The 22,085-nt window shown below is 33.5% G+C and overlaps 2 protein-coding genes across 9 annotated transcripts in view; one reads left to right on the top strand and one right to left on the bottom strand.

The window, feature by feature from the left end:
• LOC127070802 (serine/threonine-protein phosphatase PP1-beta catalytic subunit) overlaps window positions 1-22,043 on the top strand; it is a 26,333-nt gene extending 4,290 nt beyond the window's left edge. For 2 of the 6 annotated variants that reach the window (XM_051009249.1, XM_051009244.1), the window contains exons 2-6: window positions 333-820; window positions 910-1,008; window positions 1,101-1,340; window positions 1,443-1,605; window positions 1,704-10,509. In XM_051009249.1, the coding sequence (XP_050865206.1) occupies window positions 333-820; window positions 910-1,008; window positions 1,101-1,340; window positions 1,443-1,550 (935 nt within the window). In that variant the 3' untranslated portion in view covers window positions 1,551-1,605; window positions 1,704-10,509. Of the gene's footprint in view, window positions 1-332; window positions 821-909; window positions 1,009-1,100; window positions 1,341-1,442; window positions 10,510-14,223; window positions 14,372-14,494; window positions 15,363-15,461; window positions 16,469-16,686; window positions 16,920-17,298; window positions 17,588-18,183; window positions 18,764-21,820 lie in introns of those variants that run through there. The other 4 variants (XM_051009246.1, XM_051009248.1, XM_051009247.1 and 1 more) reach the window with 4 other exon arrangements.
• Window positions 4,710-16,867, bottom strand: LOC127070805 (uncharacterized). 3 transcript variants are annotated; one of them, XM_051009255.1, is made up of 8 exons: window positions 16,721-16,867; window positions 12,896-13,032; window positions 12,644-12,806; window positions 12,189-12,277; window positions 6,880-7,023; window positions 6,531-6,782; window positions 6,013-6,129; window positions 4,710-5,048 (listed from the first exon to the last, which is right to left on the bottom strand). In XM_051009255.1, exons 2-7 carry the CDS (start codon window positions 12,993-12,995, stop codon window positions 6,056-6,058), a joined length of 822 nt encoding a protein of 273 aa, XP_050865212.1. In that variant the 5' UTR covers window positions 12,996-13,032; window positions 16,721-16,867; the 3' UTR covers window positions 4,710-5,048; window positions 6,013-6,055. The 3 variants fall into 3 exon arrangements, with proteins under 3 accessions (XP_050865212.1, XP_050865213.1, XP_050865214.1); XM_051009256.1 differs by lacking the exon at window positions 16,721-16,867 and adding an exon at window positions 13,151-13,570; XM_051009257.1 differs by lacking the exon at window positions 6,013-6,129.
• Window positions 22,044-22,085: the final 42 nt, after the last annotated feature.

Raw genomic sequence — 22,085 nt, 5'->3', positions numbered from 1 at the left:
AATGGAAAAAGTCTGAGTTTTCTTCAGAAGTTCGCATTCGCAGTGATCTCTGTTAATCAATCTGGCTTTCCTTCTTGAAGTTTCCGTAAAAACATTTTACAAGGTTAGATTATCAACCCCAACACTCAAGCCCTATTAGTTGCCTTTTACGACAAGCAGGGTATACAATACGTGGGTGTATTCTGTCTCCGAACCACAGAGGAAGAAAGAAACAAATATGCATTAAATATAGAGTATGCTCGATGCTGCTATTGATCGTAGGCTCGTTGAAATAGAGAATAATTAACTAATATGATCATTAGAATAATTTATTGAAATTTATGTGAGCACAGTAAGAGGATGCAGACCGGGGAAGACAGTGACGATGTCGGAGGGAGAAGTACGTGGACTTTGCCTGAAGTCCCGTGAGATTTTCCTTCAACAACCGATACTACTGGAATTGGAAGCACCTCTTAAAATTTGCGGTGATATTCATGGTCAATACACGGATTTGTTGCGACTCTTCGAGTACGGTGGCTTCCCACCCGAGGCTAACTACCTGTTCCTCGGTGATTACGTTGATCGTGGAAAGCAGTCGCTCGAGACCATATGTCTCTTGCTAGCCTATAAAATCAAATATCCAGAGAATTTCTTCCTGCTGCGCGGGAATCATGAATGTGCTAGCATAAACAGGATATATGGATTTTATGATGAATGCAAAAGGAGATATAACATAAAGCTTTGGAAGACTTTTACCGATTGCTTCAATTGTCTACCAATAGCTGCGATTATCGACGAGAAGATTTTTTGTTGTCATGGTGGCCTCAGCCCGGATCTTCAGGTGATCTTATTTTTAAATTTTTTATTTGAGACGTATGTAGCTTATAATTCTGTAATACCGGATTGCATCATTATATTTGAATTTTGCAGAGTATGGAGCAAATCAAAAGGATCATGAGACCCACCGACGTTCCTGATACCGGTCTTCTTTGCGATCTACTTTGGTCTGATCCTGACAAAGATGTTCAGGTACAATAAATCTAATCGAATCGAATTTCTAACTCTTTGTTTATTTTGAGAGTGAAACGAACTTTTTGTATCTTTGAATTACACTATTTCAGGGTTGGGGTGAAAACGACAGAGGTGTGTCGTTCACCTTCGGTCCAGACGTCGTGTCCAAGTTTTTAAATCGACACGACATGGATTTAATATGCAGAGCTCATCAAGTCGTCGAAGATGGTTACGAGTTCTTTGCTAAGAGACAATTAGTCACTCTCTTTTCTGCTCCCAATTATTGTGGAGAGTTCGACAATGCTGGTGGCATGATGAGCGTCGACGAAACCTTGATGTGCAGTTTCCAGGTAACGATCATTTATTAAAAAAAGAAGAAGGAGAACAATCATCACATTTCTATGTTCGAGAGTACTTAAATAGTAAATCCGTAATTTTCTTTTCATATGTAGATCTTGAAACCTTCAGAGAAGAAAGCAAAGTATCAATACGGTGGTATGAATACCGGTCAAGCAGGCAGACCATCTACACCACAAAGAAATCCTGCGAAAAAGAAATGACAGCCTTCTGATCCGAACGAACAATTAGTATTCTCTTTATTGACAGTGCTGAAAGGTAAGGTTTGTCTATTTACGAAAAAAGGTCGTACAGATCCGACGGGACGATAATTTTTATCGCAGAAACTTGTAAGGACTTATTTTCACGTTTTTCAGCATGAAGACGTCGAGCTCGATCTAATCTATCCTAATCCGTTAATATAAAAGATAAAGTGTGCGTAAGATTACTCTTACTTTTTATGTTGATTGCATCTTAACGAGATAAGCGGTGTAACTATTCACAAACGATACGATAATTTCTTTTTTCTCCCTTTTTTTTTCATCGAACTAGGCGAGACTCGACGCCTACGTTCTTTGAAAATAACTTGCATTTTTCCATATTGAAGATAGTCCAAGATACAATGACGCAGAGAAATATTAGAGACAGATCAACTTTATTGCAATAACTTTGTTGTTTGTTTTCAATTAATTTATTGGAGAACTTCTCCTACGTTATTTTCCAATTATATTACATTATAAAATGATATATTAAGTATTTTTTTAAATATATATACATATATTTATTTTTTATTTTCTTTATATATATATATATAAATATATATATATATATTTAAAGTTATTGCAAATAAATTGTGTTAACAACCTCTGTGTAATTTTGCAATCGCTGTAGTAATTTTTGTCGAGTATTAATGGTCCGGAACATTCGTTTAAGTATTTATTGCTTCCATGCTTGTATAAGTTCGAGAGGCATCGAGATTGATTAATGTCCGCGTTATTTAGAGATTTTTCGATTAATTAATTGCTACCACTAATATTATTTATTGTTATCATTGTTCGTCGTCCAACGTTATCATCATCGTCGTCATTGTCATCATCATCATCATCATCATCATCATCGTCATCGCCATCGTCATCGTCATCAACATTATTATTACCATCATTTCGATCACAATCATCCCATTATCATTATAATTGTTATTCTCATTATAAGCATTGCAGTTGATTACATAACATAGAATGCTGCAAATGTACATAGTTAGAGTTTTTAGTAGCAATCATGTTCTTTATTTTTTATTTCTCTTTATTTTTCGTCCAATTTTTCTCTCGTTTCTTTTTAAATATCATAATGATTGATTTTAATTTTAACAGTCTCTACGATAATATTGATTATATACATATTGAGAGGCATGTTCAAAAATATATATACATATACATATTATATATATATTATTTATATTTTTTAATCGAATGAATTGGAAGTATATAAAGAATTGGAAGTATATAAAGAAAAAGAGATGAGAGAAATAGAAGCATTTCTGATGAAGAAGAAAAGAAACCATACTAATAATCATGATTGGTGATTTTCATTGCAAAAATATGTATGTGAAAAAATGGGGGTTTAAAATGGAGGATAAAGTTTGAATAAGGAGAGTTAACAAGCTTTTTCCAAATAAAATAATACAAATTAAATGGATAAATAAATAAATAAATAAATATAAGAAATATAGATGAGGGCCTCGATATTAATTCTCATATAAAATTGGCAATTTTTATATAAAAAATAATAGAACATTCGTCTTTTAATTTTGTTTTCGGTTAAACAAAAAGAAGTTAAAAATCTTTGAACGGGTATACTTATTTTTTCCAGAAAAAAAAAATAACATAAAAAGATTATATAATGATGTCAGATGCAACAATATTGTTGCGTAACATTCAATTCCTTCGCATTTCTAAGTTGCCATGTTATATAAATAAAACGATCGATAACGAAGCTATGCTCGTTACTATGTGACGTAACTACTTTCTTCACGTGATTCCTTCCATTATTCTTATTATTCTTATTATTATTGCTATTATTATTACTATTATTATTATTATTTAATTAATTAATAAATATAATTAATTAATTAATTATTATAAATCAATATAATGAATTATTATATTATTAGAATGCCACACTATTCTACCGCTACTATTATTTGTATTATTAATATTATTATTAAACATTATTATTAAATTATAGAGAAACAAATAGCATTTTTTAAGTTGCATTTCTAATCTTGGTATAACACGTATACCACCGCCTATATTATTTTTCTTTTTTTATTATAGCGCTTATTACGAAGTAAATATAAATATATTGACATTTTGAGTTAGTTACTTGATCTATGAAGCGTGGTCAGCCGAGAGTGAGAAGAAGAAGAAGAAGGAAGCGAATAAAATGGGAATACTTGAAAAGAAGCATAGTACACATAATGCACGCACGCGCATGCACTTTCATAGTTATCGGCTCATATATAAAACTTGTCAGAGATTTTCTTCTATCGCTTATATGTTCTTTTTTCTTCCTCTGATATTCATCGGTCACTCGTGGAGATCAAGTAACCATGAGTATGACAACGTAATGACACGACGACTATGACGACAATGTTTTAAAAAGCTTTTTCCAAAATAATACCATTTGTTGTGGTCGTTGTTGTTGTTGTTGGATGGTTGAAAAAAGTTTGATGAACGAAACAAGACCCCGTGGTCTACCCCCTTCTTTCTCTTTTTTGACGAATGATTAATATTGGAGTGGTTGTGATTCCCCTTGATATGCATTTTTTGTCCCAGATTCATATATCATTATCTATATATATATATATATGTGTGTGTGTATGTCTGTATACATATATATATATAAATAAATATATGAAAATATATATATATATATTATATTTGTAAATGGGCAAGCCAATCGCGATTCGTCGATGGAATCATTTTGTGTAGGAAAATGATAAGAAATATCGGAAAGAGGATATTTGTAAAAAACGCGATTAATGAATAAACAAATTATAAAAGGAGACAGAAAGATAGCCATCGATCGAATCTCGATAGAGATATAGCCCTATGAGTAATATAAAACATCCTAAAGATGTACAACTTTCAAATAATAAACGTGCATATTGTTGTACACATCTTCTTTCTGCAAACGATTCATTCACCTAATTTTACAAAGGGACTTTCGTTCAGACAAAATACATGTTGAATTCTTTTTGTTCGAATTTTTCCAATAAGCTTCTGGCAGTGTTTATTATTATTTTATTCTCGGACAGCACGAACGTGGAATACAATATATGTATTTAAATCGCGTTTCGAGAGAATATTAATAATTAAATAAAATTCCCATGATCTCAAGTTTTAATCTTATTTTTGTTTGTTTTGTTTTCTTTTCACTGGCTAGGTATACAGAATCTTGTGTTATTTTATTATTTTTGTTTTTTTGTTTTTTTTTTCTAGGATACCAGAGACGTAAGCGTACTTCCTTTTTCCTTGTTGATATCGTTGTTATTTTCGTTTCGTTTTGTTTTTTTTGTGTTTTTTTCCTTCAATTTTCATACTCTTTTCACTTCCACTTTGCGTACGTCACTTCCTTCTTCGATCGTCGAGAGATTCGATTCACGCGTTCCATGCGGGGGCGACATATATGTTGTACGTAGAGAGTTTATCAGTAGACGTGAGCTAAAAGAAAAGAGTATGCGTATATAATAGATATTATTAGAAAGGGAAATGATTGAAAGTAAAAGAAAATATACATATATAAAAAAAAACAATAAATATGCAGAAACAAAAGACACAAAAGGGTGAGAGAACGTTGAGATCGCGATACGTAGAAATTCGCGATGATTGGTGAAGGTCGTGTGTTGGCCCTTCGCCCTTTTCTTATTTTTCTTTTATATTGCATTTCTTTTCTTTAGAAATCACACTTGCATTTAGTTTTTAGAGATAGAATGTCGAGAAGGGAATATTATCCTAATTCTTGTTTTAATCCTTAAAAATGTTCACGTATTTATATTGTACTGAAACGTCACTCTTATGACAAAATGAACATAATTATTTTTAAAGATAACTTTTAAGGATTAAAAGGAAGAACTCGGATTATATTAATTTCCTGTAGGTAATTTAAAACTATGTTTAGTCCGAATGAAATGAAAGAAAATTAGTTGGATATAATCGAACGAAAATTTGTGTGTGAAAAAATATACGAGGAAAATGAAACAAAAACGTGACTTTTTAATGTTTCTGTTAGAAATGATAACGATGGAAAGAAACAATCGGACTTTTACGAACACTTTCATATTCTTGATATTATGCCACGAAGGTAAATATAATGATCGAATGAATATACTCTGTTAACATATTAATCGATATATCTCGATTATTGATCGGTATGAGTGATCGTGTAATCTGATGATTATCATATGCAGTTTAGTTATATCTATTCGATGTTAGCAAGTTTAGATTTGTATAACTATTATTTTATCGTCATCATCGTCATTGTAATTAATGATTTCCTGTTGCTTTTTTATTATTTTTTTTTTGAAAGTAATAATTTCAGTTTAATTAAAACACGCACGGACAAAACTTGGGAGTGAAATGGTAATAGATTAAAACACTTTGTGGTCATTTTCGTTTGATCGCTCACATTTGTTTTGTTTTGTTTTTCTTTTCTTTTTTCTTATTTGTTCTTAATGTTTATTGTACCACGGGCTGGTAAAGTGATATACTGGAACTGGCTGCGAATAATAGTAGTATAATGCTCCTGAAACGACAGATATATTGTTTGGTTGTAGAATATAAATCCTTCTAATGTGATTACACGTCAATCTAATTTCTTTCAATACCTTGCCGCACGAAGCGGAGGTATATATACTTACGAAAAAAAAAAAAAATTACGATAAAAATCACTATTTCTTCTTAGGATGATCATGTTCGATGTGTGTCAAAAATGATGTCAACATCGATGATGCGATTCGCCGAATACAAAATTCAACACTTATAATTATTACCAAAAATGAATAAAGAAAAGAGTCTTCTTTTAAAACGCAGGTGTATTAGAGAAAGAAGATAGAAAAAGATAGAAAAAGAATGAATGAAAGAAAGAAAGAAAAAATGAAAAAATGTGTAAAATTGACGATGAAGATATATAAAGTATAAACGTACCGAGTGGTCTGATAGGATGTCGGCTCCATAAGAAGCTACGTTTAATTGGACTAAGGTAGCTGTCCCTCAGGTAAAACGGAGTACTGTACTGAGCATAGCTTGGAATATAAGGAGCAAAGCTAGGATACCACCAAGGATCTCTCGTGAAGGCACTGATCGGAGCTGTTGGAGATGGTTCGAGCAAATCGAAAAGAGGTTTCCTGCGAAGCAATGATGAGTAGCTCGGGAAGATATCGTCGGTTAGCAAGTTACCTGAAAACAAAAAAAAAAAACAAAGATACATAGATGTAGTAAATAGCCTGTGCATTGACTTAATCTGATCGTCATGAGAAATTATGTTATAAATTACCATGAATATCGAAGAGTCTCTTCGTGCTGAGAGGTGGACTTATGTGTCGAGCAAGCAACGGCGACCTGCTCGGATAAAGTCTGTCGATGTCAGCCAAACGATTCAGATGATCGGTCCAAGCCTTGTCGGCGTCAAATGGTTTCGCTGTATATTGAGATTTTTATATTTGTGTATGTGAATATCAAATGCAATAGTTATTTCGTGTTAACAGCTGAACAATCTTGATTCATATTCTTCAGGGACAAGTTTATTCAGGTGTTAAAACACGATCGATCGATTTGCCTGACGACGAACAATTCGAAATTTTTCTATAAAATTATTTGAGTTGTGAATTATGTTCTTTTTCGTTTTTCTTTTTTCTTTCTTTTAACCTTCGAATTGCTTGTCTTTATTTGATCTATTAAGTAGGTCTATTGCGATGAAAAGGAGTACATGTCGGATGTATGTACATTGTTGAATTGTTTTGAACTCCTTTCGATTATACGCAAAAATATCTAATTCGTCAATCTTTCATTTTCTGAATTAGATATTTTTCCTGATATATTAATAGACCTACATTGAAAACTATATAATTCGAATTAACATTCCTAGTAAGAAAACACCAATTCTCACATAGCAACACTAAAAACTACTGACGCCAAAATTGTAGAAAAGAATTTTTATGCTTCTTTCGTTTGAACGATGAAGAAAAGTCATTAGCGTCAAGACTTTGTTTTATTAAATATTAACATTTATATTCGATGCTCTATTTTATCTTACGCATTATCATATTAGATCTATCGAAAAGTTGTGTCCCATTTTCAGAGAGAGAGAATGTGTAACTATTACTTTCAAGCTTTATTATTATTTCTTTATCTTTCATTACATTTTTTTATTCAAAATTATCCTTAAATAAGTAAAAAACGGGGACAGAATTTTCCAATAAATTTAATACGTTTAACGCTATCGAATAAGCGTTTCGGCGCTACCTTTTCACTCCAACGATATATTTCGTATATCTTTTTTTATTATTTCTTTTTTTTTATACATATACCGATCTTTTGAAAATACATTTTTTTTTATATTTTTTTATTATGTATTTAACTAATTCCAAAATCGTTTCTCTCACGATCGGTAAAAAGTTACGAACGATGAAGCATCGTAGGCTTTTGCGTGCAATTTAACATGCCGATGCGCTTAATCAAGTTAGTTTTACAAAGCCGTGATTCTAACAATTTGCAAAAAGGTGTTCTACGATAGCTAAAAGAAAAATCATGCAGCAACAAATTCTTTGGCATCTCGCGACCCAACTTGAAATTTATTTATCAGAAATTTATCAATAAGTAATGTCAATATTTTCTAGTTGTGTATTCTGATTTTTATTTTATTTCCAATTCGAATAGAAATATTCGAATTTAGTAATCCAATAGAAGTTTTTTTATTAATAGATGATAAATATTAGAAATTCTCAGTAGAAAGAAAATACTGAGAAATGATAGAAAAATTTGCAACGTTATTTCTATAAGTCTCATCGGATTAATATCGAAATTTCTAATGAAAAAGAAATCTTAGAAAATTTCGATATGTATTATTTATTATTTAATCGAATAACATATAAGAGTGTGGGATTAATAGTGTGTCGTATAAACGTGCTTAGTTATATTTTGACGTAGCGTTAGAAAAAATCTTATAAGCCGTGCCTATAATCTAGCTTTTTATAATTCTGATCAATGATTTGATCAGAGTAAAAAGTGTGAGCGTTTCTCGCTAAAAATACGTCACGTAAGGTGAAAAAAGCATACTAACCTGGTGGAAAAAAGCTGCTTCAAAAAAACGTCGTCCTCTGATTGAGAGGTGACGAGAAAAAAGCGGCGATGGTCACGTATCCAAAAAAAAGTAACGTTTTTCAAAAATCATTCGCTACGTTGCGTTCGTGAAAAAAAAGATTATCGAATTTAAATCTCAAATTTTGGTTGAGTGAGTTGCGTCGAACGGAATGTTTACATATTTTTTTTTTATTAACAAAAAATAATTGCATCATTCTTTTTTATTCTATGTGTATGTGTCTAAATATGTGTCTAAGCGTTATTATAATAAAATCAGGAATAAGTAATCTGTATCTATTTCGTTAAGCTTTTTTTTTTTTATTTTATAGCATGTTACTATAAAATAATCGAGTGTAGTTAGACATGAGCAATCTTTTTTACGTTTTCATAGAATCTAAATCTCAGTTTTGTAGTAATTTATAAATGATAATTATAATATCATTGCCCATGACTGCTTAGAATGTTTGAAAATGAATTGTAATTCGTGTAGTTGTTAATGTGAGGTGTTTAAGTGTATGAAAATGTTTTTTTATCGATCTTATATCGATCTTATCGATTATGATCGTCGCTGATAGCGGCAGTTAATTATTTTGCAACAATTTTTTTTATGAGGAGATATAACAAAAATAAAAAATAGGAGATTATACTAGGTATTTTTGGATTATATATAAATGGGTCATCGAGAGAATAGGTAAAACGGAAAGAAAGTACATGCCGTTTCCTGAAAAAGACAGAAATTTCTGCTTCCAGTTGATCAATGAATTAATTAAGTTCGTTAATTTGCCGTTTGTTAGTAAACATAACTGTTTTATACGCGTGCATGTATTATTATTATCGTTACCGATTAGAGCAAAGTATTAAATGAGAATATGCAATTGACTTCTCCGTTTTTCTTTTTTTCTAAGCGCGTTTTGAATTCTCTCTCGTCGTACAATTCAATTAAAAAATTAATAACAATAGGATACAGATATAATAATAACATAAAAGAAAAAATTATTAACCCTCTATAATAGTACTATTTCTTTTCAAAATTCATTATTGATTTATATAAAAAAAATTAATATAAATTATATACAGTACATATGCGAAACGGTAAGGCAGAAAATTGATTTTATCGGTAAAGTATGTACACAATTACCGACTGCTTTCTACAGTTTTTTGTTATCACGATTCTCGATAAAGTATGAAATTGATTTTATCGACAAAGTATATACACGCTTACCGACGTCAACTAGTCTCTCTGTATTACCTTATTAGTATAATTTATATTACTTTTTTAAAATTACTTTTATACCACATGAAAAGTATATTTAATATATTATATACATATAAGAGAGTTATATATTTATAATAATTAGTTTTTAAAATATAAACATAAACAGAATTTATAGAGGGTTAAAAAACAAATATAGTAAAATTATTAATGAAAGAAAGAATCGGACGAGAAGCAAACGATTGTAATAACATTCTCAGCTGAAATTTCCAGCTTTTTCAAGTATGGCTTTTCTATTGATTGTTCGTTTATTAAATTAAATAAATATCTCCGCAGATCGTGTAAATCTCTTCTTTTTTTTTTTTTGTTCGATTCGCGACTATCGCATTCCCTTCGCTCGAAAAATTATTCGTTTCCGAGCTTCGATTTGATTTTGGTTTCTTTTTTTTTTTTATTTCCATGCGTCCATCGTCCATCTGTTTTTCTTCATTTCTATTTTCTTTTCTTTTTTTCTTTTTATTTGTATCTTCCTCTCGTACTAATCGTTTATACATCCTAGAGAGATTACGACGCACGTCATAAGACATTTAAGCGAAGACTTCCACCTCGGCTGCAATAGTTAACAATTTACTTTGAATATACGCACACATACAAAGACATATAAATCTCGAAAAATTCTCTCTCAAAGAAAACTTTTCTATTTCACTAATCAATCGATTAATTAATTAATTATCGGTAAGTTATTCTCGATGAATAGAACGTAGAAACATTACATAGAATATTACCTAAAAATGGGAACGAAGACAATAAAAAACGAGCAGAAAATAATAAATAAATAAATATATAAATCAACAAATCACGAGGTGGTGGTTAGTTGCGCGCGAGTGTATTTCTAATACAGTGACTGCGTCGTGACCGATAAGTAATCGCTATTTCTGCCCTTCTCTCCCATTTTCGAGAGATTTGCTGACGCCTAAGATCACTCAAATCGTTGATGCGATTCAGTAAGTGCCACATGTTTGGCCTAGATCCTGGAAAGAAAGTAAAATCAGAGAGAATTCTTTCTTTTTTTTTGTAACTTTTTCTTTCTCTTACTCTTTCTATTTCTCTCTCTCTCTCTCTCTCTCTCTCTCTCTCTCTCTCTCCCTCTCTCTCTCTTTTTAAATATATATATCTCTCTCTTTATCTCTCTATCTCTTTCTCTTTTTCATTTTTTAGCAATAGCACGATACACAGATGGATGATGTTCAGGAACGATGAAGATGATCTATTGATATATGATTTTGTTGAATTTTCTTTCATTTTTCTTGTGACAGTCCCTTTTTTGTTTCTCGATCTTAATCCTGGTGAATCATATCTTTGGTAGGATGACGAAGGGACACGAATCGTCGCGATGACAAACGATCATACTTTAAACAATCGATATATGTATGTATTTTTTAGTACTTATACGAAGTGTATACACATAAAGGACGATGATCTTATGTCGTGTACACCCGTGTATATGCATACACTTTAAACACATACATATGTAACACATATATTTATATATTATTTATATATATATAGGTACAAATAAGATAATTAGTGAATTATATGTATGGTATACGAGATATGTGGAGGTAAAAGACGATTATTAATAAATATGCGGTTTTTACAGTTAATTTCTTTCTCACGTGGAAATTCGAAGTATTAAGAAAAAACATGGATGTAGTTGCCCTTTTTTGTGCGTTGTGAATTTGTTTTTTTTTTTGTTTTAATCTCTTTTTTTTCTTTTTTTTAAATACGTCGAGACGTCGAAGCATTGTTGATACGTCGAGAGAGATGGGTTGACTGATGCATGCGATGATGATTCATCTATCTTTTTGAGATTTCTCTAAATCTTATCGAAACTTTTGGCTTCTAATTGAATGATTTTTTAATTATTCTGAAAGAATGTATAACATAGAAGGCCAAAAGCAACCGAGAATTCGCGATTACATCTCTTTCTTATATATTATATAATCTGTCGAATAATCGTTTGAAAACGAATCTTCGCAGTTGATTTGTCTATCGCGTTCTCTTTTTTTTATCGCTGGTTATTCTCTTTTTTCGAGTTCGTCATTTATACATAATATAAATGGTTATGTGTGTATATACAACATAAGAGAAATATATATATATACATATATATATGTGTGTATATATATATGTATGTATGTATATATCGTTTCGTTTCGCGCTTCGAATTCTTTCAGACGTCGTTCATTCTCTTTTTTTCGGACTTTTTCTCAGAGTTCTTTAGTACGTACCAGGGGTGAAGCGTTCTACGGGTTTGTACTGATGAGGGTAGATTTGCCTTGGCGAGTAACCGTAGATCTCACGGTGAACGGGCATATACCTTAACAGAAATATGTCGATCCACATCGCTTGTTTTTCTTTTTCTTTCTTTCGGGAAAATGCTTGAGAAAATTTGTGAAATTCGTGGAAAAATTTTTTTTGTATTTATATCTCTATTAGACAAAGTCTGAAATGATTTTGATGGAGAAATGATTTTATCGACAAAGTATATTTATCGATAAAGTGACAAAGTAAGAAATGATTTTATCGACAAAGTGTATTTATCGATAAAGTGTATTTATCGATAAAGTAGAGCAATTATTTTATCGTCATAGTATGTACAAACTTACCGACGTTACCGACATTCTTTCTGTTCAATCGATATGATAAAGTAGAAATGTTTTTATTGACATTATGCAATACATACCTGTATCCAGGGGTGTTGATACGATCAGCCGCATGAATAGGATTTTCAAAAATCGACTTTCCAAATGGCCAAGTGGGTGAGGTGGTATGCAATTCAGGATAGTCAGTGCGGAAAATACTGCGTGGTCTGTGCGTATGTTCCGGAGCTCTGATATCGTCGGTACCTGCATTATAAGACAAAAGAAAACCAAATATTTGAAATAGTATGCGAAAGAAGAAAAAATTAGGTTAGTTGATAAAGTTTCTTTTTTACCTTTCAGAGCCCGAACGTAACTTTGCCAGAATTTCGCTTTTCTCGTGATTGGCTCGTTGCGCCCGATCATATCGAGATTGCTCCTGAATCGCGCATCCATTTTGCTGCTTTATTCGGTCGCTAATCACGCTCGTTCGCTAATATAAACAAAAAAGCACGAAATTTAGATTCAATTTAAATATATATATATATAATTACATTCGCGTATTTTTTACATAATCATGTAAATCGGTTTTTTTACCGATAGGAACGCACGTTTCATAATTCGCTGTCGTTATCGTTGATATCAAAATGAATGAAAAGAAAAAAGAGAAAAACTTGGGAATGCTTGTGAGGTGGTCGAATTTTTTGATACCCTACGTAACCTCCATAATTTTCTTATTTAAACTCTCTCTCTCTCTATTGCATAAGCACAAGCTAAATTTAAATCCGCCTTCACTGGGCCGAAGCATATGTTTCTTTAACCTTGCCACGCTAAAGATGTCTTTCCTTCCTCTAAGCACTATAGGTGCGGGTGATATAGCATTCCGATCGACACGTTCTTTCGTTTATTAAATCGAAACTCTGCCTCTTTTCTCTTGTTTATTTCTGTCATCAGTTAAATCGAGACTAATGTAATGTGCGTAGGGAATTTTCCAGAGAAAATAAAGAACATTTTCTTAAGAAATTTATCGAGACGGATCAAAGCGCGAACCTTGAATGTGTATCAGATAAAATATCAAAAGAGACAATTTTGTTAAACCATTCGCTTTAATTAGCAATATTAATAGAAGAGATGAAACAAACAAAAAATATTTATTTGTATTCTCGTTGGTAAATGAAAATTTATTAGTTTGCTTTTTTTATAAGGCTCGTTCCGATTGGCAGTCGCGTGTTTTTGGATTGGCCAATCAAAGCAAGCGACACAAACAGTAGCATCGTCTTTTCTTTTTGTTGACGCAACGTTCCTCTCTCTCGCTAATTTTAGCGAGACTAACTTCATACTCGGCCTCGATCGTTTGCACGCTTTCAACTATATGCGCGTATTTTAAGGTGGAAAAAAGTATTATGGACGATGACGAGGGAAGTAAAATTTAGCCTTTCAAAACTTGATCTTATTACGTATCTTTGATTTCACATATAACCGTGTCACTTCGTGCCACTTTCACATTATATTTCTTTTTACATCTTTCCATAGCGATTAACAGTTTACTATTACTTGTAATTCTAATTAATATTCAAATATATATATTATTTAGTAATTAGAAAAATGATCAGTGACTGTCGGTAATAATGTATCAATAACGTTCTCTACTTTCCCTACGTTTTAACGTTGTCGTTTTAAATAGTTTCAGGATAATCACACAGGTGGCACTACCTGGTAAATTTCTAACGGCTATTAGCATTTTTGAAAAAGACGTTGAATAGAACGGACAATTAAAAAGACATAACCTAATAATAAGTCGAATACAATCTAATCCAACAAAGAAGGTCAAGGTAAACGTTTCTAAACTTTCACTAATCCTTCATACAAATGAAGGAATCGTTATTTTTTCTTCATATTATCGGTAAACCCCTCTCTCTCTCTCTCATGTTATATTATACTAAATTCTTTTGTAGAGATAAAATAAAAATGTGAAACGATCTTCGATAATCCAATGGCGAAAAGCTCGCGCCTACGAACAACGAGTTGTGACGCAAGAGTCCTGGATTCATTCGTCGTAGTCGTTATATTTAGTCTGCCCGGGCCCCAGTCCGTTTTTAGTTGAAAACAGGTGGAAGTAAGAATCCGGGGAGGAGTAAGTAGCATACTCGACGAGTCTTCGACTGACTTTGACCGATTTTCGCGAATTCTTATTGGCCAGTTTCAATAATAAAAAGAGACTCGAATTTTTTTATGCAAATAATACTGAAAATCATGAAGATATTCGATCAAGTTGGATTCAAATTTAAAGTGGCCGCCTTGAAAGTATCGGAAAAGATAAGTATATGCAAAGTGTTCCATTAGAAAGGATTTAATTAGAAAAGCGTTAATCCAGAAATATTTGTACAGATTCATCATCCTATCTGGCGATTTCTACTAAAATAAAGATGCGATTTAAAAAATGATTTCTAAAAATATACCCAAAGCAAATCATCTAGGGCATAACTCCTAGAAAACTGAAATATCTTTTGATCTGTGTCTTACTTTTTAGCATTGAAGTATCGAACGTACGAAACTATTGCGTTCCCGTTTGATGCGTCATTGCGTCATTTGCGGAAGGAACGTGATACGTTCGAAAGAATCGCATAATCTAAAGTTTTGGCATCTCTCGTACAAAGTCGTAAGCACGTGCCTAATCCGACGATTGTCAGGCTGAATCAACACACCTTACTTGTGCATACTAGTTTACCAAAGTTCTTGGCCCATAATGCTTGGCCAGGAAGACTCTGGCCAACTTGCATAACATTTGACAAAGCCTCGACGATTATGCGACGGTTATGCGAAGTATGTTACGTGCCTAATGTTTCAGGAATTTTATGAATGAATCTAATCGACGTAAGAGATTAGCTTCCTTTAAAATAATGAAATTTTCTTCTTGCGTAGGTCGAGTTCATCTGGGAGAACGAAATAATTAGATTGATCGGTAACGGAATTAAAAATGATTTTACATTTTGATAGAAGAAACGTAGAGGGGACTATAAAAGACGTCTTGGATTTGGCGTCACTCGGTCCGCCTAAATTCTATTCTCGGCCGACGTTATAAATACGCAGTCTTGCATTATGTAAGAAGTTAAACAAAGCCTTGCCAATTATTATAAACAATCTGCTAGAAGAAGTAGAAGAAGAAAAAGTATCATAACTGTTACGGTTGTATACGATCTTTACGATAAGATGCAAGCGTATCTTTACGCGACGTAAGCGATACATTATCATTTCAGGATGACCGTCTTAACATCTTTCGCGAACCTGATCAGGTTAATTTATAACCCAGGTATAAATGGACGTCGTTTCCGGTATTGGACTATTGGAATTCGTAAACACTCGGAGAGTGAAACACGATGCTTTCGACGTTTCGTTTATCATCGAATGACGTCCATAGACCAGCCACTAATAGCCAGAGATTTATATATCGAAGTATCTTATTAGATTTATTATTAGGGTTATGCTTGGCCAATGTCTCTTCGACGATTAGGTGTTACAAATTCGAGGCCACTGTGCTCTCGCACAAAATTCAATATAATTTTTAGCTTTGCTTCTAAGAACACCCAATCGTCGAAGAGATTACGTATGCGTGATTAGAGCGTATTAGGATTAATAATCTGTTAGCATTTATTTCAAGCTTCGTGATACACACATTTATAAAAATAACTAAACGATAATGTGACATGAAAAAAACGAGAGAGTACGGATCAACGGCTGAGAGGTGGTAGTGTTACGAATATGGAGGATTAGTGGAAGTACGATTTCCTACTAAAATCTTAACAGAATAAAAATAGGGCCAGGCAAACGGTCAAGTACAACTCCCATTAAAATTGTCCTTGGTTTAATATCTCGATGGGAAATATGTTCTCTCTCTCGAGTTGGCTTCTTCAGCATTTCTTTAACTCCAAGTAAGCCTTCGGTCAAACGAGTACACTCGCGATGGCGCTAATTTCGTTTTTTATATATTTTTTTGCAATTCGTTTTACTTTTTTAATGCACCCTTTTCGATAAAAGGGGTGTATCCCTATTATTATTGCTTATTATTATTATTATTATTATTTTGATTAACTCGAATGGAACTCGCAATTGTTCGAAAACGTAAAACTTTTTTTCTTTTTTATTTTAGTTTTCACGAATGATCGATGAAAGAAAGCTTTTACCTAAGTAGTTCGGATGACCGTTCGGTTCGGGGATCGGACCTTACACTGGACGGCTGCCGCCAAAAATGTAGACTAGTATACCGAACGTCGGTACAGTGGCGCCGACCTGTCGGCAAGCTTTCGCGATTCTCCGCGCGACATTTATGGCACATCCCCCGCCAACGTTTCCTGATTGGTCGATCTTACCACGAGATTCAAAGTATTCGCCTTCCATTTACATACTGAGCTGTACTCTCTCCTCCCCTTCTTAGGGTATTTTGCAGATTACTTCCTTCCTTCTTTCCTTCTTTCCTCTTCGTCTTCTATTTTCTATGTTTTACCTTCTTTCGAATTGACTCATAGATTCCTAATCAATATTTCACAGTCTTTTTCGGTTCTTAATATGAATTTCATTGAAGCTTTTTACTTGGAACTGATTCACAGATTTCTAGTAGATATAGTCAAGTTATGCTGAGTTTTTAACGAGTTTTATCGAAAGCTTCTATTTTATTCCAAGTTGGCTCATAAGATTCGTGTCGGATGTTTAAGTTATGTTGAGCTTTTTTAATATGAATTTAATCGAAGTCTTTTCATTTCAGGATACGACGGTTGCTTGTGACGTTATAATTTTGCCATCTGCATTTAGGAAAAGCAGCAAAATGTTAGATATGTTTCTTCCTACTCTCGTAGGAGTCTATTTTCGTTGACCCGTATGCTTGTGGTACGTGAAAACTAGCGCGTTAGTCCTGTTAGAGCAATATCTCTGCTTCTTTCTAAAACCGACGATGCACTTTGACGATGCGCCTTGAAGAATTATTCAAGATTGCCAGGAAAAAAAATGATGGCAGAAAGACACGACTCGTCTCACAAGCGCACATATAGACACAGGTTTATTTCGTATTTTTATAGCAAGCGAATCATCAATCTTACTTGTTTGCTATACTACCTATAAATGTCTATTAAAAATAGCACGACGAGTCGAGACGATTATTCGATCGGTGAATTTAAATTGTGATTCGATGGTCAATACATAGATCTATTTATGTGAAAAAACACTCGTGATGATCGTATATGAATTCGTTTGATACAGAATTAGAGATTTGTGTTTAGACATTGAGAAATTTTAATTATGTCAAGTTTACAAACTTACGATGCAAAGTAGATTTATTTACAAGTAAGATTTTTGATTCTACATGAACTGAGGTTTACAGTACAGTTTTTAAATTGTTACTATCAGGAGTAAATAGATTTATTTATCAGGCAGATTCTTGATCTTATATATAACTTTGATTTGTTTAGATATCGAGAAATTTGAATCGCCTACAATTTATAATTTTCCTATCATGTCCGTTTCAATCGTAACTTATAATCAGTATGAATAGATCTATTTATCAGGTAGTCTCTTGATCCTACATGAAATTGTTTAAAACCTTATCGAATTTATTCAGCAGTTTCACGTATATAAAGTTTGGTCTTTCTTTCAGCGCCATACTTTCATTTATTGCAAAAGAATCAATTTGAATAATTAAAAAAAAAAAAAGGAAAAAGAGGACGGAAGAAAGGTGATCTTTTTCAATTTGGCACTTTTGATCGGTCGACCTCTTCGCACGCTATAAGTATGTATGTACCGGGTGTTCTAAATGCGAGGCTATTTTAACAGTGTCTTGTGTATACCGGTCAGACCTGGCGATACAGATATACAGAGAGACGCGTCGCATTTATTTTCAATTCGGCCACGGCCAGAGAGAAAGAGAGAGGGAGAGATGAGAGAGAACAGTACGGATACGATGACGATCGGCACCCATCAACGAGCCTTTGCCATGACACACGTTTAGAGTATGCACGACCGTGTCGTTTTAATGCTCGCGAGAGGTCGAGACCTTTAAGCCCTCGTGAGAATGATCGAGACACAGGTGGTAATGCTAGAGGATTGCTAACAATAAGATCTCTTACTAGCTACGTGTCCGCTCTTTTTATTTGACTGATAGCAAAGACAGGGAGAGATTACTATATATATATATATATGAATGGTTATTGTAAAAATAAAATCTGAGTCAAATATTAGTTATGTTTAATAAGCCAGACGTATGTGGATCCTACTAATTCGACTAAAGTATATAGCATACAGTTGGTATAATTTGTTGAAATTGTGATCGTACTACTGTACTTTACGTACATAATAATATCCGAGATGAAACGATCGGACGAGTCTGCCTGCAACTCGTGTTCCTGAAATTTGGCTGAGTGACCTGCACGAATTAGACTGGGCCATAAACGTATTACAACATTCTATATCTTCTTAGCACTTGACCCAATTTCTGGATTCACGTTTCTCAGGCTGATTTCAAATTTAGAAATCCACCTTCCCTGTTGCAGTGTGAACCATTGAAAGTATGTGCTCGTACCATAAATAATGAAAATGTTGCACGCACACAGACACACACTATAAATGTAAGTTTTTTTTTTCTTTTCAGGAAGGTGAAAATCAATATATGGAGCTCGAGTTTTACGTCGTAAAGTCCGTCGGTGAACGTTGATCCCAGAGTAAATTGAAACTTATGAGTTTTCCAGCCCTCCGAAGTCTCCTTCGGGTTCCTCTTCTTATACTTTCGTCCGCCATTCTTCTTTGCCGTTAAGGAGATCACGTCTCCTTGGTAACTGATACGCCTTATTAGCTGTTCTCTCCTCACTTCTTCCTAAGTCTCAGGAGGATCATGCGTCTTTTGTTATCTCTAGTCAATGTCTCTTTCATCTTTCTCATCTTTCTTTCTTTCTTTCTATTTTCCTCTTCTGATTTTATACAATTTATATTCTTTTTTTTAGATATGGGAATCACAATACTGATCGATCTGTATGTACAGTACATTGTGCATCCCAATAGATATTGAAAAATATCGAAGCTATTGAAAGACATTTAAGCGATTTGGGTGGGCTACCGTTTGGGGCGTAGCTTTCATTCATAGAAAAATTTCGTGACCACAGACCATTCTAGAGTTTAGTTCGCTATCCCATTACCCCATGACCAACTACAATAGCTACCGAATGAACGACGGATACAAATATTTTGCTGAAACGTGATTTCACGCACTGACGCCTTAACCGTTTCTATAGAAATAAGTTTGGCTTTTAAAGGCTAACAAGTTCGGCAGATATCTAGTAAAACAGGAAAGTATTTTGGCGTTAATAAGGATCATCATCGCCGATTAGAAAGTTCCGTTTAACTATGAAAAAAACTAAAAGAGAAGGAATAGAGTCGAAGGTTTTTTGTGTAAACTTGTGAAAAGGTATACACTCTTGGATCCTTTTGTTAGATGACATCTGCTCATTGACAATAGTAATAGGCGTGAAATTCAGAAAATTTGTTAGAACGAGCCAAAGGAACGCTGACAAATTCTAATTTATGGGATTCCAAGAACAACCAGGTGGTCTGGAACTATTTCAAGAAGCTTCTTCATTCGAAACAGAGTACGTATTTTGATAAAGACGAGATGAAACTATTAAATCGTCTCGAACACTTTCAAAAAGCTCGTCCATTCAAAAACGAATATTTGACTGAAACAATTGGATTGTCATACTGACTCATCGTAATCGATTGATGGTAACATTCGCTTTTAAATGGCCAGTTGATCGTCCATTGTCCCATTTTGATTTCGTCTTGGCCACGTATCGTTTTTATCGAACGTTTAATTAAAGCTCATCAATCTTTATTAGGCAGGCTGCCTTCATATCGACAGCATTGATTTCATGACGTTAGTTTGGAACCCTCGGAGAAAAGCGAACTCGTGTTCTATAGAGCCATGAATACGTTTATGGGGCATCGAAGGGTGCACCCTGCTAAGGATTTCATCATGAATCGAGCTAAGACAACGTTTATATACAGAAAATTATTTTAGCAATAATACGTTTATTAGTAACATTGTGATTGAAAACGTTGAAATTTGCAACTAGATATATTATCTAACAGTTTTCATAATTTTTCTAATTTTCTTCTATATAGAGCCTAATCGTGAAGGATACATCTGATTTAGTAGCGGCACGAACCCTCTTTAAACCTTTCTATCCGGCACCATACCTTTCTAGCCATTATTTCAAATGACTTAGTACAATTTCGATGACCGTAGAACCCTCAAAGACTATCACGAGTGAAATTTCATCCCATCTAGATTTGTTTTAATATCGTTAAAAAATTTGACGATTTGATCATCGATGATACTGATTTTTTGTACTATTTATATAACTTATCAGCATCAGAAATTACCTTTCGCATTTAATTTTATATGATAATAAGATCTTCTGATTGTACTCGTTCGTTTTTGGTATAGTTTCCTATGGTAGTTTTTAAGAGTTAACGTGACGAGAATCTAAAGATATTTAATTCATAACAAAGTTGAATGAATTTTCCGAAATATTCGTAGATAGAATTAGATAGTTTCCTCGTATGTAGAAGAGACTAGATTGAGAAATAAATTGCGTAAAAGCTCGTTTGCAGTGTCTTGTAGGTCGTCTTTCACATGGTAATGACGATCGTCCAACATTAGACCGCCGAGTCTAATATCGACTAACGTAATCCTGGCTTAGGCCTTAGAACCCTCCCATCTCTCTCTTTCTCTCACACCCGTTTGCTTTAGCTCATGGTACTAGTGTGGAGCAAAGGGTCTCGCCTATATGACAAGTATATTACGCCATGCGTTTATATCAATTAGCCTCTGACGTTTCGGGGGTGTGCTCACTCGTGAGACCGATTCTAAAAGGGCCCTTTGCTCGTTTCTGCCAAGGGTAAACGAATATTCCCTTTTATTTTCTTGGCCTAGACCTTTACAACGAACTCACCAAATTGTCCCTTAAATGTGATAAAACAAGGAACATATAGAAGAACGCATTAAGACGATCCTGAGATCAGTATAAAGTTCAGATCGATTTCAACTTCCTTTTTATCTTATCTTTTATATTTTGCTTTATCCAAAAGTCGAGGACAAATTTGATGAATGCCATTGAAGGAAAATTTACTAAAAAGGAGGGGAGAGAGAAGAAGCAGGAAACACGCCTTCTATATATAAGAGAGAGAGAGAGAGAGAGAGAGAGAGAGAGATCCTTTTTGCTAACATTTCTTCCTTCTTTCAGTAGGCCCTTAAAATGGACGACAAAGAGCCTCCCTCTTCCAATGGATCATCTCCTTCCAGTTTAAATCCATTTAAACGGGCCTGACGATGAGGAAGCTACGATATAATGCCGGTTACATGCGATCGATGGGATCCTCTGATGTTTAGCAGCTGGTCTAGAAAGAATTTTGATTTATCGTTTCTACCTCGACATATTAGGGACTTTCTACTTCGATCGGCAACGCATCAAGGCTAGTCCTAAATATACACTTTTTTCTTTTAAATGA

The sequence above is a fragment of the Vespula vulgaris genome, chromosome 19, assembly GCF_905475345.1.
Source record: "Vespula vulgaris chromosome 19, iyVesVulg1.1, whole genome shotgun sequence".
Classification (NCBI taxonomy): Eukaryota; Metazoa; Arthropoda; class Insecta; order Hymenoptera; family Vespidae; genus Vespula; species Vespula vulgaris.
This window is presented reverse-complemented; position numbering and strand designations above follow the sequence as displayed.